The 17,871-nt window shown below is 51.2% G+C and overlaps 1 protein-coding gene across 2 annotated transcripts in view; it reads left to right on the top strand.

The window, feature by feature from the left end:
* Positions 1–3,021, top strand: part of LOC104553848 (ubiquitin carboxyl-terminal hydrolase 12) — a 30,204-nt gene extending 27,183 nt beyond the window's left edge. For both annotated transcript variants that reach the window (XM_062006739.1, XM_062006740.1), the window contains exon 9: positions 666–3,021. In XM_062006739.1, coding sequence (XP_061862723.1) covers positions 666–767 — 102 coding nt within the window. In that variant the 3' untranslated portion in view covers positions 768–3,021. The remainder of the gene's footprint in view (positions 1–665) is intronic.
* The last annotated feature ends 14,850 nt before the right edge of the window (positions 3,022–17,871 follow it).

The following is a 17,871-nucleotide window of genomic DNA, read 5'->3' as shown; positions in this document are numbered from 1 at the left end:
TCTGTCAATATGGCAAATCATTTCTGTCTCCTAAAACACAAACCTTGTGATAATATTCCAGCAGGCAACATACCAGCAAATTCTACGGAAGCAGGGATCTCAGAAGACCACAATCAAATGAGATCCACAGGTTGCATGGTATAATTACCAGTAGCTCTTGCAGGACTTCTCTGTGTAAGGGTGTCCCAGGAACTTCAAAGTCTGGAGTGATGTTTTACCTGACTGTTAAATCAGGATGTTCCACATGTGCTCCCAGCTGTATAAAAATCTTTGCTGATGAGTGACTGCTTATTTTCATTTCCATTACAAACCTGTAGTCAGGAAAGGTAACCCTGGTCTGGGTGAGAAAGCAAACATGGAAACGGTGTGGATCCCTGAAAATGCATCTTTAAAGAGTCCCTATTTTGTACAGTCTGGCTTAAGAGTGCACCACTGCTGAGAGGTTCCTTATTTCATGTTGACTTCCTTTTCTCAATAGTGAACAACGTATTAAGTGGGGAAAAAAGAATGTCTTATTGGTTTTGGTTGAATGAAATGATACTGAGATGTGGCTCTATTGTTACTAGTGGCTCTCCAGCATCCCCTGTGAGAACTGGAAATGATGCTTTGTCTGGGAAAGGGTGGTGCTTTGACTGAGGCTAATTCTAACTCTCATTAACTTGCAGAAAATTGATGCCCAGGCTATTGAAGAATTCTATGGGTTAACATCAGACATTTCCAAAAACTCGGAATCTGGATACATCCTCTTCTACCAGTCAAGAGACTAAGACAAGATGTACATGGCTCCAAACAAAAGGAAAAAGGGATCAAGCTATGTCCAAATGGAACACGTTTGTGAGAGCAGGAGCAGCTCCTCATTGTGGCTGTAGGACCAGGACAGATCCAGCGGGGCGAGTGAAGCTTTCTCCCTGCCCTTGCGTGGAGGATTCGTGCTGACTGCCGTAACGAGAAGAGCTTTTGTTCCAGTTTTCTTCCTGGGCTTCTTTTTTACGTGCTATCTTCCAAAATCTGCGTTACCTCTACTTGAAACCTGGCTGCTTATTTGTTCATGAACTGAAGAAGAGATTTAAAAGTAGCATTGTAGAGTTTTTACCATTTAACGTTGGCCTGAGGCTATACCTTGGTTTCTACCATCGTCGTTTTTCTGTATTTTAGCAGAATGATTTCAATATTCAGTGTCAGCTGAAGGCATATTTTAGGATATGAGCAGCAGCTGGTTGCTGGATATTTTTGGTGACTCAGACTTGAGAAGCAGTACAAAGCTAAGACATATTGGAAATGTCAAGTCTGTAATTCTTTTATATATATATAGAAAAAAAACCTCTCAGACAAAAACCTCTCTCTGCAGCGTTGTAAATTCCCCCATTATGCCTTACCCTGGGTTTAGATAACACTAACAGCACTCCTTCTTTTTCACATTTTTATTCTTGCAGTTCTGTTTCTTCTTCAGAAGGTAGAGAACTTCATCCACATTCAGCCCAGACTGTTGTGCATTTTTCCTTTGAAGCAGAAGTTTTGACCCACCAACACACCGCTGCACGTTTAAGGGGAGCAGAGAAGCAGTTACCTGTAGAAGGACATGTCTGACAACCAGTTGCTGTAGGAAGCTGAGTTACAGCTTTCCTTGGAGCTATTGTGTAAACCACAAGTGCCCTCGTTCTGAAACAGTGTCTGTTCAACATTTCATTCAATCCATAGCAAACTGATGCAACTAACATTCTGAATCTATGCTAATACACAGAAACAGCACTAACTGGGAAGGGTTAACCAAGGGAAGCGTTATTGATGTAACTAATCCAGTTGTTCTTACTCTTCAAGGTAAGGAACGTGTGAGAAGGAAAACCAACCAACCTGGACATTACCTTGCTTAAGTGTTTCATCCATTGGGGATGTTTGTGTTGATCTGGGAATCATAACACTCCTCTAAACATGCTTCTGATTGTTTACCTCTATAGGCCTTGCTCACCAGGGGAAATTCTTAGTCTTTTGAAGACTGACATTGAGTAATTACCTGTTCCACGTGTATCTATTATAATCTCAAGGATAGCTAGAAAGAAAAGACTAAGGAAGTTTGTAAAATGTCAGAAAGTCTTCTGTAATTTCCATTTTGGAAAGTCCTCTTGCTGTGCCAAAGCTTGTCCCAGCTGGCTCTAAACTACCAGTGGAAATGAGTATTTCCCTTTCTTCATCTTAGGTAACACAAGAGCTGTCCTCTGTGTGCTTGCTCCCAGCACAGCCCTTTGTGGCATGTACCAGTGATTGTTGTTCTTGAGGACTTTGACCTTATGCAATTCTGTGGCTTGTACAGGATAGAAAACACTTTACCAAAACACTGTCCTCAGGAAAACAACGTTTCACAACCAGTTTCGTGTGGCTTTTATGGATCCATTTCTTCTCACCATGGCCAGAAATGTAACCTTAGCAATTAACTCCTGCCTTCAAAATGCAAACGAATCATTACCACTGTCTCCCCCTTGGGTGCAGGTTCCATCCTCCTGGCACATCTCCTCCTCCAGAGGAGAAAACAGGGTTTTTTAGTCATTTTTTATTATACAAAGTACTGTCATTTTAAAGGGACATATTCAACTACAGCAAATGTCATCTTGTTGCTATGGTGTGAGAATTGGCCATGGCTTAAGAGTCTTCTCCCCCTTGGTCACACACAAGCTGTGAGTCCTCTCCTGGTGGCACTACCAGCAGACTGTCATCACTAAGTCTTGCAAAAAAAAAGAGAGAGCACTGAATTAAAAAGAATCTAAACAGTAAATACAAAGATTAATGTAGTACACTAGACATGTTATTTTGTATATCTGGTGATACATTTTTACAAATAAAATACCTGACTGAGAGATAATATTGAAAGATATATACTATAGAGTAAAAAAAACCTGTTAAAAGTGCACTTTTGCTACAGATTTATAAGGAGACTAAAAGGAATTAAATGGGAAGAGAATGGTGTGATGTTACTCCTGTATAATAAATGACCCCACCTGTCTCCAATAAAGGTCATGTATGATCGAATGCACATGGCCCAAATGCTCTTCCTTGAATTTCATCACAAGGCAGGAGGAAAAGTGCCTGGTTAGTCACTGCCTGGCCTGGGCTTCTCCCTGCCTGCTGCCTGGCTGAGGGAGTCTGACCCCACTCTATTTCCACGTGTAAAACCTGTGCACTTGGTGATTCTGTGATTCTGCAGGGCCACAGAGATGCTGGAGTGGAGCATCTCCCTTCTGGTGAAAGGCTGAGGGAGCTGGAGCTCTGGAGCTTGGAGGAGCCTGAGGGGTGACCTCATCCATGTTTACAAATACATAGAGAGTGGATGTGAGGAGGCTGGTGCCAGGCTGTTCCCAGTGATGGCCAGTGATAGGAAAAGGAGCAACGGGGACAAGCTGGAACAGAAGAGGTTCCAAAGAAACACAAGGAAGGATTTCTTCCCTGTTGAGGTGAGGGAGCACTGGAAGGGGCTGCCCAGATGGGCTGTGGAGTCTCCTATGGGGACATTCCAACCCACCTCAATGAGTTCCTGTGTGCCCTACTCTAGGTGGTCCTGCTCTGGCAGGGGTTGTACTGGATGGGCTTTGGAGATCCCTTCCAACCCTTGAGATTCTTTGATTCTGTGAATAATTGTGTGTCAAAGATTGTAACTTATGCTGGTAAACCAAGGAGAGCTTCCAGGGTCTTTCCCCCTGACACCATCCCCCTGCTGCCATTCCTTCATCTCTTCATCACCCCCGTGGCTCTGATGTTGCCTTTTCCTGTGCTTTCCTTTTTCCCATCTCCCTCTCCCCCCTCCTTGCTGTCAGCCTCCCTAAGACTTTGTTGCAAATATTATCTGACTGATCTGGAACAGAGACATTTAAAAGCAAAACTAGTCCCATCTGCTTGGAGCTGTTCAGGTTCATGGCAGGACAGGTCTTTGTTTCTGTGGGGTTCACTGGAGTTCACTTGGATACAATGAAAATTGGATGGAAGGCTGCCCCCACGAGCAGGAAAGTCCAAAACACTGCCTGGTCCTTGTCCTGCTGGGTCACACACAAGCAATGAATAAGTGGAGCTGATTTTAACTCCAGTGAACATGAGTTTGACTTTCAGGCTCTTTAGGAAGGGTAGTACCCAGAAGGAATTCTGCTGAGGGCAAACAGCAAAAATCAGAACATCTGAGAGCAATGTGGTTTCAGCTTGGAATACCAATGGGGCAAGAGTGATGTTAGGATTTGGGGGCTGGTCTTGTCACTTCAAACACTAAAGACCATCCCATGAGTGTTACTTCCCTCTGCTCACCAGCACCTGAAGCAAACTGCACCTTGAGTTGCTGTTTCCCTTCTGATTCAGCAGACCCCACTGTTTGTGTGTGGAGAAGCTCTGCCCTAAGGACTTTGGAAACAGAAGTGGTTTATGAATTGATGTTTGTGCTTGGTGTGTTCTAGTTACCAGCAGGAGCTTTTAAAGTCACCATGCCAGCTCATTTTAGGATCTGTTTAAAACAAATCGTGTTTGATTGGTACAAGAAAGAAAATAGACTAACAAGGGCCCCTGAGACAAGTAAAACCTTCCCATTGTGGTCCTCAGTGTTCATCAAAAGGAAACAATCCCCTGAAACATCATTAATTCTCAACATGGAAAGTGCCTGCTAGCATTTGCTGCTGTTGGCACTAATTAACCTCTGGGCTGCTTCTGTCTGCTCCATCAGTCCCAGCCACAGAATTCATTCCTAACCTCCCAACCCACTTGCTTTGGTTCCTGAGAGCAGCAGCCAAATGGGATTAGATGTTTGTAAGTGATAGTTCAGAGCATGTTTGAGTTAAAAATGAAGCAGTACCAGTGGGAGAGTGTGAGGGTCATCCTCTGCATTTGTTCCAAAGGCAAAGGCAAAGGGTTTGATCTCTGGGTGTTCACTCCCTTGCCTTTGTGTCGGGGTGTGTTTCGTGGTGACGCTCTGGGCACTGTCACAGCTGAGGAGCTGCTTTGGTGTTCCAGCAGAACTCAGCAGCCCTGGGCCAGGGAAGCATCTCACTGCTTGAGGCTCAGCAGCATTTGTTGGACCTGCTGCCAGGGACTGTGGGGCATCAGAGCTCTCTGGGCAGCCCCAGCTCCTGCCTCCCCCAGCCCGGGCTCTGACTTGTGTGAAGCTGCTGCAGCGTGAGCAGCGGTTCTGCCCTGGCGGGACAGAGAAAGCCCTGAAAGGGAGGGATGGAGTTACTAATAGTCACATTCAGTGGTTGGCAGTTGTTTTAAAAGGTCCTTCTAGAGCAGAGAACTTCTAGAAAGAAGTCAAGGAAGGCTACAGGGAGGGCTGAGGGAACTGGAGCATGTTTCTTATGAGGAAAGGCTGCAGGACCTGGGGTTGTTTAGCCTGGAGGAGACTGAGGGGGGATCTTATTAACACTGATCAGTCCCTAAAAGGTTGGTTTCAGTGGGATGGGGAGACACATTTTTCTATAGCATCCAGTGACAGCACAAGGCGCAGTGGACATCAGCTGGAACACAGACAGTTCCAGTTAAACAGGAGGAGAAACTCCTTTGGTTTGAGGTGAGGGAGCCCTGGCCCAGGCTGCCCAGGGAGGGTGTGGAGGCTCCTTCTCGGGAGGTTTCCAAACCCACCTGGACATGTTCCTGTGCCCCCTGAGCCAGGGGAACCTGCTTTAGCAGGGAGTTGGGCTGGAGCAGCTCTGCAGGGCCCTTCCAGCCTCCATCATTCTGGGTTTCTGGGATTCCTTCATACAAATAACAAACACAAACCACTGCAGGGGATATCAGCACTTCAGCATACTCACCTCGTTTCCCCTTTTATCCTTATCAGAAACAGTACAACCTCCTGGATTTTTTTCCAGACACTACTAAAAACTGCACTAGATGATGAGAATCTGACTTTTTTAGGACTGTGTAAAAGAACATTACCTCTTGCCAAGCTTTTTCTTGAAAACAAAGTGTAATGAGATTGGCTGGTCCTGGAGAGGTGCAATGTGGCTTTGGAGGAGCTGGGAGATGTCCAGCTGCAGTCCCCAAGGGCAAAGGCTGATGGAGGGAGCAGGGGGATGCTGTTCAGAGGCTGGAAATGAGATTGGTAATGAGCTCCTGCCGAGGGAGGTGAGGAGTGAGCTGCTGAGGGAGAGCACGAGGCTACCTTGATGTGAAATGTGCCATTTCTGGGTGAAAACAGAGTCTCCAGCAGCTGCAGTTGGTAACTCATCACCTTGTGTCCTGCCAGGGTGTGTTAGTGTGGGGAGGTGGGTCTGGAGTATGAGAGATGAGAAGTGGAAGAACAAATGCTCTGAGAGCCATGTGGAGTGATGGAGACTGGACCCACGAGCCAATGTTGGCTTGGACAGGGTGTGAAGCACAAGCACCTTGAAATAGAGGGTAGCTTAGAAACCCCAAGAGGAGGAGTTGGACCCGAGGGGCAAAGCTAAGGCAAGATTTATGAAGTCCTTAAAATACCAGAGCCCCCAAAAGTATTACTCCAGATACCTTGGCCCAGATTTATTGAGGGCAAAATGCTTTTTGGTGCCACACTGCTGAGAAGTGTCCTGTGCACCTGGATCCAGCCCCGGGGAGCTGCACCAGAGCCCAGGCATGTGGCACAGGCACAGAGCACACTGCAATTAGTGTGAGAAAGGATTAAGCTAGTCCCAGCTGGGTCTTCCCTGGTGATGCCCAGGTTGCAGGGAGTGTACAAGAGGAAGCCTGCAAAGGAAAGGGAGAAGGGCAGGGCTGGGGGCTGAGAGCTGCAATGGAGGTGGAAATGGCCCCAGAGCGACCTGGAGTTCATTCCCTTTTCATGAGGGTTTTCACCTGGAGTGTGGCTGCTTTAGCAAAATACGTTGTGCAAGGAATGTAGAGATGGAAAGAGACATTTGCTTGGCTTTAAGGCCTGGACTTACAAGGGGTAAGCTAACAGGAGCCCCAGCCAACCAGTTAGAGTGAACCTCGGGCTGCTCCTGGCTCCAGGTGACAATAAGGTCAAATGCAGCTGAAGCTGCTTTATTCTGTCTACCCCAGGTGTAGACACAAAATAGCAAGTGGCTTTCAGCAGGAGCTGAATAATTTTGTGTGTAATTAAGTATCCTAATTAGCACTCTATTAGTGCATTTGTTTCCCTCCAGGAGCAGCAGCCTGCACCTACTACAACAGCTCACTGCAGCACTGCAAAGCGAAAGAAGAAAGAGAGGAGGGAAGAGATGGCCCAAAGGAAGGAAAACCACTTCTGGAAGCTCTTCTGTGCTGGGCCAGCTGTGACCAGAGCCAAGTGGCAGCAGAGAAGCGGGATCTTGCCTGTCTTTGTGTGATAGACCCTGGCCACAGCCATCAGGAAAGAGGTTTTTGCTCAGGAACCTCCTGTCGACATCAGCACAGGTTTCAGACCTTGCGAGACCTCCTTGATTCTTTTACATCCCCTACAATTTGGGTCAGTTGTTCCTTTTTCTCTTGGTGATGAGCAATTTGAGACAGGCTGGGTGTTTGGAAAGCCTGAGGTCTGCAGCAGTGTCTTTGCAGGCTGTGGGGGCTCAGTGTCTCTGGGAGGCTGTGGAAGGTCTCATCTCAGCACCTCACCTCTGTGGCACAGACGGTCTCTGGGCAACGAAACCCAGGGGAGTGGATGTTTGGCTGGAATTGGGGCACCATCAAGTTGCCAAGTGTTTTGAAGGTCTGAACCACACCTGCAGATCCACCCCTTTCCCCATCACCTGGACAAGCTGAGGTGAAATGCAGCATTGCCTAAAGATTGCTCCAGCATGAAGCTCCTGGTGCCAGCAGTTCCTCCCCAGCGTGGACACAGCAAATTGCAGGAGAGAAGCTGTGGTGGTGATGGGGGAAAAGGGTTATTCCTGGCAATCCTTTCCAAGTCCTCTTCTAATTTTCTTTTAGTGTTAAACTGTTCATTTTCAGATTCTGAGTCACAATATTTCTCCTAGTGAAAGGCCACAAGCTTGGAGAAAATCCAGTTTGTTCCTCCAAAATTGTTTGCCATCACTTCAGCAGAAAAGAGCCCAAACCACACTGGTACCTGCTGCTGCTGTGGGTGGAGGAAAGGCCCTGGCAGCTCCATCCCCCTGCACCAAGGCCACTCACTGGCACCTTTCAAAGCTTCCTGACAGGCCCCTGGGGTGTCCCCTGAAACCTGAGGGTGGGGAGAATCATGGAGCGAGTCCTCGGGCCAGGAATGGGCGTTAAGGGATGTGTGAAGCCACCAGACAGAGGGAAAGTTTCCATTAACTTCTCCCTAAGGAGCAGTTAAGCAAAGGAGGTTTTAGCCTTGTTTGCCTGCTTTCTCCTGGGTGATAGAAAGCTGAAGATAAACACAGGTATCATTTTTTTGAGCTTCTCAGTTTTTTGAGACTCAGATCTGCAGAAAGGCCAAACCAAAGTTTCCCTTTTGTCCCCCAACTGGTTACTGGAATCTAAACCTCTCCTGGGGCAACTTGAGGCTGTTTCCTCTTTCCTATTGCTCATTACTTTGGGAACACAGACCAACCCCCAGCTCCCTGCAGCCTCCTGTCAGGGAGTGTCAGAGAGGGCTCCTGTCTGCCCTCAGCCTCCTCTTCTCCAGGCTCAACACCCCCATTCCCTCAGCCCCTCCCCAGCCCCTTGTGCTCCAGCCCCTTCCCCAGCTCTGTGCCCGGCTCTGGCCATGCTGCAGCCCCTCAGTGTCCCTGTGGCAGTGAGTGAGGGGCCCAGCACTGAGCACAGCCCTGGAGCTGCAGCCTAACCAGGGCCCAGCACAGGGGACAATCCCTGCCCTGCTCCTGCTGCTCACACTGCTGCTGATCCCAGCCAGGATGCCACTGGCCTCCTTGCCCACCTGGGCACGCTGCTGGCTCATGTTCAGATGCTGTCACCAACCCTCCCAGGCCCTTTCTCTCCAGCAGCTTTCCAGCCCCTCTGCCCCAGCCTGGGGTTGGTGAGGCCCAAGGGCAGAACCTGGAACTTGGGCAACCTCATCCCACTGCCCTTGGCCCATGGCTCCAGCCTGGCCAGGGCTCTCTGCAGAGGCACCTGCCCTCACACAGGTCTCAGCTCACACCCAGCCTCATGTCATCAGTGAACTGACTGAGGGTGCCCTCAGTCCCCTCACCCAGATCATTGATGAATGGTTCATCAATGCAGTGCCACCTTCCCTCCCTGGGAGCCACATCCTTCCTGGTGAGGAGATGAGCCTGCAGAAGCCTGCTGTGTTCAAAGAGCTGTGCTGGGAGGGAGAGGGGCCACGAGCATCCCCCCAGTACCACACATGGAGGTGAGTGGGGGGGAGAAAGGGAAGGGATCAATAGGAGGCTGGCAGGAGGGTGGTTTGACTTTTTGTGGTGGTTGTTTCCCTGCAGAGCAGCCATGGTGATGAGCATCTTGGTGACTCCCACCCCAGCCTTGGCTTTGAGCATCCTGGTGCTGGGAGGAGCCACAGGCTGCCTGGTGTGACTGGCAGGTGGCTCACACATCCCCCCTTGGGCACTGTCAGAGTTTATTGCTTTCTCTAGGACTGCAAAGTGGCTCCTGAAGTTGTGGAGTTTCTTTTTTTCCCTTCCCAGAGAGGAAAAATATTAATTCCCTTCCCCCCCTCCCCTTCCCTGAGTGTGTTTTATCATTTGCCAGTTAGTCATATTCCTAAGAAAAGCAAACCTTGTGTGATGGTGAGTGACAGCTCCTGAGGAACTGGCGCTAATTATATCTCAGCAGTGAAAAAAATAACATGCCAGGCTGAGCACTGAGGAAAATAACATGCCAGGCTGAGCACTGAGGAAAATAACATGCCAGGCTGGTGGATCTTCCTGGGAGGATCCCAACATCACCAGCAGCTCCTCTCCTGGCTCACAGAGCCCTTTCTCTCTGCTGTAGCTTTAGGGATGATGAATGCCCTCACTTTGGGTTCCACCCCATCCATTTCCACCCTGATTTTCCCCCAAGCCTGGTGGGGAGCATTTAAGGAGGTCTCCCTGTGCTTTGTAGGTCTTTGGTGGATTCAGGCTCCCACTCACCCCCCCAGCAGCCAACGCTCCCCATCAGCCCGTCAGCTCGAGCAGCATCGCCTCTTCCTCAGTGCCAGGAGAAGTCAGGCATCTTCTTTTCCTCCTGTTGCCCTCCCTGCAGCATTATCTTGGGCTCTCAAAAGCTGCCAAAATCCCCACAGAGCTGCCAGTGGGGCAGGAGTGGTGATGGAGGGATGAACCAGATGGTCTGGCCGGGGCTGTCCAGCCAGCTCTTGCTCTCTATGAACCCTTTTATTTATCCTGCTGAGCAGGTTTCACAGCCCTGCTCCCCTCCTTGGGTTTTGTCATTTGCCAGGGCATCTGAGGTAGCCAAAACTTCTTTCTTTGGTGAAACTCCTTTGGTGCTGAGGTGAGGGAGCCCTGGCCCAGGCTGCCCAGGGAGGGTGTGGAGGCTCCTTCTCAGGAGGTTTCCAACCCCACCTGGACACGTTCCTGTGCCCCCTGGTTGACTTGAACCTGCTTTAGCAGGGGTTGGGCTGGAGGAGCTCTGCAGGGCCCTTCCAGTCTATGATTCTATGAAACACCCTATTCTGGGGACATGGGTGTCCAGCCCATGAGAGATGGCTCCAAACACAGCAGCCCCAAAGAGCTGAGCTGTGCTGCCACGGGAGGCTTCTGGCCATGCCCTGGGCTCACGGTACAGCCTTGGCCCCACTTTTCATGAATGCTCTGCAAACAAACCCTCACTGTCATCTGCTTCCCCTTCCCTTCCAGAGGCACCAGCTAATGCTGCAGCATCCTCCTGGCACCAGGATGGGCATCGAGTAGCAGCTCTGCCCCTGGTCAGAGCATTCACCTCCCTATTCCAGTGAAACAGCCTGTGCTTTGGGGTGAAATCCCCTCTATTCCTCTCAATAGCAATGAGCCAGGGCTGGGGGGCCAGTCCCCAACCCCAGCACAGCACCTGTGAGCACTGGAGGGTGTGGAGCTGCTCTCCAGGGGACACAGGATGCTCCCAAGGACCAGGATCAGGGCTTGGTTTATTTTTCCCCTAGATATCAGTGGTGTTTTTCCTGGACAGGGTTTTGTTTTCTTCAAAAGCCAAGGAGCTAAAAATAGCCCTGTGCTCCCTGGGCAGCAGTGCCCCAGCATGAGGCTGTGTGCAGAGCCGACCTCAGAGCTGCCTCCATCTCTGCCACACGCCTCTCCTGCTCTTTCAGGATCCTATTCTGCCTCTTGGATGTCTCAACAAACACCTGATGAAGAAAACAGGGGGATTTGGGGATTGGTTTCTTTCCTTGCTGAAATAGCCACCCAGCCATAACTGATCCTGAGCTGGGGGTTTGGGATCGGTTTAATTACACACTGAGCTGTAATGATCATTTAATTGTGTGGTCATGTAGCATCTCCCCTCCCCACGAGACAGAGGGGAATGTGGCCATGGCTGTCCCCTCTGGGGTCAGGGACCAGGGATCCAGCAAGACAGGATTTCAGGGTCAGGGACTCATTGGGACAGGGTCTGGGGGGGGTTGGGACTCAACAAGATGGGATTGAGATGCCACGGGCAGGATTTGGGGGCCTCAGGTATCCAACAAAGTAGATCTGGGGACAGATCTCTTCTGCAATGCCCTGAGTGCTGTCCACCAAAGAGGTGACAGACAGGCTGCTACCCAGGAAGACTGAGTGTCCCCTGGGGCCATCCTCCTTTTACTTTTCCCACCTTTTATTTTGCACAGTGGGCTTTGTGAAGGGGAAGGGATGAAGCCCCACACTGCTGGGAGCCTGCTGAAGAGCCTTTCAAACCCCATTCATGTGGGAAAGAACAAGTACAAACCTTTCTGGAGAGCACAGTTGAAGGTTGGAGGTTTCTCCCCCCTCCCCATCACCAAGAGACACCAAACTCTCCTGATTCAGAGGAGAAAAGAGTGAGCAGGCAATCTGCATCCCCAGCAGGAGCAAGGCAGCTAAATATAGCCCTTTTACACAAAGTGAGTGTGTTGCAGTGAAACTGCATCCATGAAGGCTCTGGTGGTAATTAGCAGTTCCCTAATGAAGAGCTGGGGAAGCAGGAGGTGTCCCAGGGGAGGGTAGTGCCTCTGACAAGCAGCATGCAGATGGAGGGGGTTACTGATAGTGGTGGGGTGCTGTGGGGCTGGATCTGGCAGAATTCCCTCCCTGTGTCCCCTTTAGAAGTGGCTGGGAGCCTCTTCTGCAACCAAACTCGGGAGTAAACCTCCCTTCAGTCTGGCATGGGAGAGGAGGTGAAACAAAGGGCAAAGGGATGCAGCAGGCACCCCTGGGAGATGCCTGGCTGTGGGACAGGGATGCCCCACAGCAATGAAACCCAGTGGGGAGAAAGGCTGGCAGCACTCAGCCAGGAGGAGACGGTTCCTGGTCACCTTGAGGCTGCCCTCAGTGACCCAGTGGCCTCATTTCCAAAGGTGCCAAACAGCCCCAGCTCTGTCAGCGCTGCCAATAAGATACCAGCACATCCCCTTTGCAAATCAGGGCACTGGCTGTGTTAAAAAGGGATCAGCCATGGCACTCCCAGGAACCACATTTTTTGTCAGATACAGAGAAACAGCTTCAGGAGGGATGGGGAGCTAGTGGTGAGGAGCTCATCAGTGTCTCCTTCCATCACCCCAAAGCCACTGCAGCCCCCACAGCTCCCAGTTTCCCTGTGGTACCTCACATCAAGCACAACACTCACCTCCCTGGTCCCCACCACCTCCCAACCCTGTGATGTCCTCAAACTCAAGTTGTCCCATGCTCAAGGACCTTCCTGGGCATCCCTGCATCTCTCCAGCTGGGGAAAGAGCCCAGCATCTCAACTTGTGACAAACAATTGAGTAGAGCTCGGCCTGGAATTGTCTGGACTTGTGTTTTCTCTGTCACAAGGCACGATTAGGGTAATGAAGGGATCCTCTCCCCTCAGCTGCCATCCCTATAGCAACCAGCAGCCTGTTCCCCATTAAACAAATGACTCATCAAACACGATTACACTGGTATCAGGGAAGGTGATTGTGACTTCCAGCTCTGACAAGGGAGGTGACTTTTCAGGAGAAAAAGCAAAAACATCAAAAGACTATGGGAAATAGCTCAAAACTGGATGGGAAGGTGCAGCCCCATGTCTCATCCTCCCCATCTGTCCCGTCAGCCTCACCCTGCCTGAGGACTCCCGGGTGGTAAATAAAGGCAGGGCAGATGCAGTCATACAATCATAGAATCAAGTTGCCCCAGGAGAGGCTGAGATTGGAGCTGAGGCAGAACTGTTTCCCTGAGAGGGGTGTCAGCCCCTGTGCCAGGCTGCCCAGGGAGCTGGGGGAGTGCCCAGGCCTGGAGGGATCCCAAAGCCATGGAGCTGAGGTGCTGAGGGCCAGGGGTTAGTGGTGGGATGGGCAGGGTGAGGGGAGGGCTGGGACTTCCCTGGTTTAAACCAGAGCCTGGAGGATGGGAAGGCAGATTCCCAGTATACTGAGCAGCTCTCTGCTCTGGCTGGGCATTTTCACTCCTGGAAATGTCTCTTTAACCCCGGGGAAATCCCCCCTACTGACATGCAGCCCTGGGCAGTGAGGTTGAAGGAGAAAACACAATGCCCAGAGAGGGGAAAAAAACCTCCACACACTCAAAATCCAGGTAAGGATTGAGATGAGGCCCCACTGCCACTGTGGGCTGCAGTGATGTTGCCTGCAAGTGCCACCCCACACCCAGGGAAAGCCAGGGAGCCGTCGTGGCTCCTACCAGGATGTTCACAGGCAGAAGGAGCATCACCTGTGTAACAGCTGAGGAGACAACTTCCCCCTGTGCCCTGCCGAGGGGGAGCAGCAGTGTCAGATGCAGGGGGCTGAAATCTGCCTTTTCCATGTTGTTTCTGTTACTGAGATCTTTAGGGGCAAATGGGCATTTTTTGTTCCTTTTGGGGCCCATCCTGCTGGGCTGGGCAGGGCCCTGGCTCAGGCACACAGGCAGCAGAGGGACAAGGAGTTGCAGCACCTCGCACAAGCCCAGGGGAGCTTCTCCTGTCACTCCCAGCCCTTGCCTTCACCCACTTATAACTCTCCCTATCTCAAGCTGACTTTTTGTTTCCAAGCCAAGCACTTGCTTGATAGGAATCATTTCACTTACCAGCAAGCAGCTGGGAGCTTTTCCTGGCCAGGTCCTAGCTCATCCCATGCTCTGGATTGAGGGAGTGTGGTCCCCAGCCTAACCCCAGGGAGTGTGCCCGTGCTGGGGAGATGCTCGGAGGGGAGCCCAGCACCACGACTCCACGCAGGATCCTGTTTAAATGTCAGAAGCCAGAGTTAAAAGCAATAAATAGAGAGGCTGGGCTGTGCCCAGGCGAGGGGGTGGTGGAGCTGCCTTTTGCTCCACTTCAAAGCTGAGAACTTGTTCCCCGGGTTTTCAGAAGCCCGACGTCCTTCCTGCTCAGCAGGAGAGGAACTGGGGAGGCTGCAGGTCCTTCGAGTGCTGCCATGGGGGGCTTTGCCCCGCTGCCTGACCTCCCCCTGTGCCGCCACGTCGGGAGGGATCGTACAAGGGGTTTTAGCGCTTGCAAACAGCAGCAAATCCCTGCCCATCCCTACACGGGTTTCTTTTGGTGCTGATGCGCCGCCGGCCCCGGGGCAGCGATGGTTTTTCCGTACGGACCTGGGACCTTCGTGCTGCTCAGATCCACATCTCTGACGAGGCTCAAGTGTTGTGGCGGTGCCGGTGCGGGCTCGGCAGGCGATGTCCTCCGGAGCAGCTCGCTCCGAGCCTGGCTTTACCAGCTCACGCTGGTGGCAGCGGGCGGCGAGAGCAGCAGGTCGGGAGGGAAGGTTCCCCTGCACTCAGCTGCCAAAAGACTCCGGGCTATTATTATTAATATTTCCCATTCTGCCCCTTCCAAAACCACAAAACCCCTCCTTCCTTACCTCTGTGCCATGTCAGGCAAACTAGGTTATTGTGCATTATTCATGCTCACAATCATTTGCCCTAATATTTTGCCTCACATCCTGCACACTCCCAGGTCCCTACAGCTTGGCACAGCTTGGCTGATGAGGCAGCCATCCAGAGCACCGAATACAGCCTGGGAGAAAGAGGAAAGCATGGTGCAAAAGCCCTTTATCACAGACAAAAACTCACCCTGCCCCTAAATACCTGCTCACCAGGGCTGAGCTGACACATGGTGACATGGTGCCTGCCAGCAAAGGCGCTTCTGAACGTGTTCCCCTGGCTCAGGCAAGCAGTGCAGCCAAAGGACTTGGAGTAAAATCATTCAGGTGGGAATGACACCACTGGAGGAAGGAGGGAAAATCCTTCCTCTGGCTTGGCCTGATTGCTTTGGTGTGAGGGTGAGGGAGCCCTGGCACAGGCTGCCCAGAGGGGTTGTGGAGGCTCCTTCCTTGGAGGTCTTCAAGACCCGCCTGTTCCTATGTGACCTGATCTAGGTGACCGTGCTTCTGCAGGGGGGTTGGACTGGATGATCTCTAAAGGTCCCTTCCAACCCCACCATTCTGTGGTTCTATGATTCTATGAATCAGGAGGAGAATTGAGAGGGAGTCTTTAAACAGGCAGGGCTGCTCCTTCTCTCCTGCAGCCAGATGTGGTGTCCCCAGCAGCCCGACACCAAACACAGAGATCTCTCAGGTGCAGGAAGGTATCTCATATGTCCACATCATGAGGCAGGGTGAGACATGTGTTCCTCAGGGCTGCAAAAGCCAAACCATCCATCTGCAGAGGAGGTAAAAGCAGGGTTGCAACTGTGCTTGGAACAGGCTGCCCAGGGAGGTGATGGGAGTCACCATCCCTGGAGATACTCGAAAGCTGTGTAGCTGAGGTGCTGAGGCCCATGGGTTAGTGGCCCTCACAGAGCCCCAGTCCTTCCTCCTGCTGGGCTGGGAGGCTGAAGCAGCACTGGCAGAAGCCCCCACTCTCCAGCAGCAGCAGCAGCAGCAAGAAAATGGCCTAATTTCCACCCATACTGTCAAAGATTATGCAAAGCCCTTGAATGTAGGACTTCACGCACGGCCCCCGACGGCCCCGTTTTGGGGAGGCTGACGGGTGCAGAGCGTTTGTTTGCCACCCTGATTAGTCAGCACTGCTAATTATAGCTGTGCTTTTCCTTCTTATAGCTGTTCAAGCACCGTTGGAGTAACGTAGGGAACAACAAGCAGCACTGAAACAAGGCTGTGCCCGCTCGCTGCAGAAAAGCACCCGCTGTAGAGACAGAGCTGGATTCCCAGCAGTGTGACTTTGCACACCCAGCTTGGGGGGGTCTCTGGGCAATGAGCTCACTGGTTTGTCAGTATGGCCATGGGATGTTCTGGCAGGAGTGGGAAAAGCTCAGGTGATGCAGGGAGGTGATGGTGTTTCCACAAGGAAAAGAAATAAAGTTGATTGTAACTCTTTTAGAGACAAGAAATGATGGAGAATGACGTTGGATCTGGTTTATGAAGCACATCGAAGGTACAGCTTTGTTAGCCATTCAGGATGGATAGTGGAGGGTGCCCAGAAAGGATGCTCTGGAGTTGGGGCAGTGCCTGTGGCACCCCGTGGCATTCCCAGCCCTCTGCAATGCCACAGGGCATCTAAACCCTGCTGCCCACTGGCTCAGTTGCCTGTGGTTTTCAGCACGTTTTGGTGGCTGTTTGCAAACCCAACAGAAAATGGTGAAAATGCTGCCAGTCCATCTGCTTTGGCAGGTTATTGCCATTGTAGTCATGCCAGCCACTTGGGTTTTAACCAAAGAAAGCACAGTCTAAGGTAGGGTGGAGAGTCAGGTCAAGCCCTGCCATGTCGGCAGCACCCTGTGTCCCCAGGGACAGGGCTGGGGGAGGACTGTGTGGGGTATTTGGCACTGAGGGTCCTCTCAAGGGCCAAAAGCTAAGGAGGAAGATGAGAAATGAAGGTGGGAAAGGAGAAGGGAAAGCCTTCTGATTAGGGACATCCCCAGGTGAGGCCGGTGGCCTCTCATGCTGTGATTACAGGTCAGGCTTTTGCTGGTGTCTCTGATTACCTTTGATTTTTACTCCTCACTACTGAGCCCATGATTTACATACAGATAGAGCATAAGGAATGTATTGTTAAAATGTTCCTGCAGAGACACAGTCAGCTCAGGGCATCACACATAACTATAAAAGGCAAATAATCAAGTATTACAGATGTGAGGTGCAGTGGTGGATCCTCACAGATGCATTCAGGGCAGCTTTGAAGGCAAAGTGCTTTGGTTTAGAAATGACCACATTTTTGTCACCAATGTCTTAAGGAAACCACAGCACTCCAGCACAGACCATTTCCCCTTTCAGACAGACAGACAGACAGCTGTGCCAGTCCCTGTGCAGCTGCCAAATCCTGGCAGCCCCTCGGCTGCTTCTCAGTGCCCAGTGCAGGCACCACTGAGAGTCTAGAGACATCCTAAAGCCATTCCTGGCTAGCAGGGAAATAATGTGGCACACAGCTGTGTGACTGCCACATCACATGGGTTATGTTCTCCTCGTTGTGTGACCACAGGGAAAGGAGAGTGGAGATACATTGGCACAGTCCTGAGACTTCTTTCATCCCTGTTTTGCCACACAAAGGAGCGACTCTCCATGGGGTTGGTTTGTGTAGCAGGGCAGAAGCAGCGTTTCACTGCTCAGGTCCAGCTGTTGGCAGGATCCAGGCACAGGGAGGGAGTCATAGAATCATTAAATGGTTGGAAGGGCCCTGCAGAGCTGCTCCAGCCCAAGCCCCTGCTACAGCAGGTTCCCCTCGCTCAGGGGGCACAGGAACGTGTCCAGGTGGGTTTGGAAACCTCCTGAGCAGGAGATTCCACACCCTCCCTGGGCAGCCTGGGCCAGGGCTCCCTCACCTCAGCACCAAAGGAGTTTCTCCTTGTGTTCCAGTGGAACTTGTTGTGTTCCAGCTTGTGTCCATTACCCCTTGTCCTCTCACTGGCCATCACAGAAAAAAAAGTGTCTCCCCATCC

This window comes from Colius striatus, chromosome 13, assembly GCF_028858725.1.
Source record: "Colius striatus isolate bColStr4 chromosome 13, bColStr4.1.hap1, whole genome shotgun sequence".
NCBI lineage: Eukaryota > Metazoa > Chordata > Aves > Coliiformes > Coliidae > Colius > Colius striatus.
Note: the sequence above shows the minus strand (reverse complement) of the source record. Positions and strands in the feature narration are given on the sequence as shown.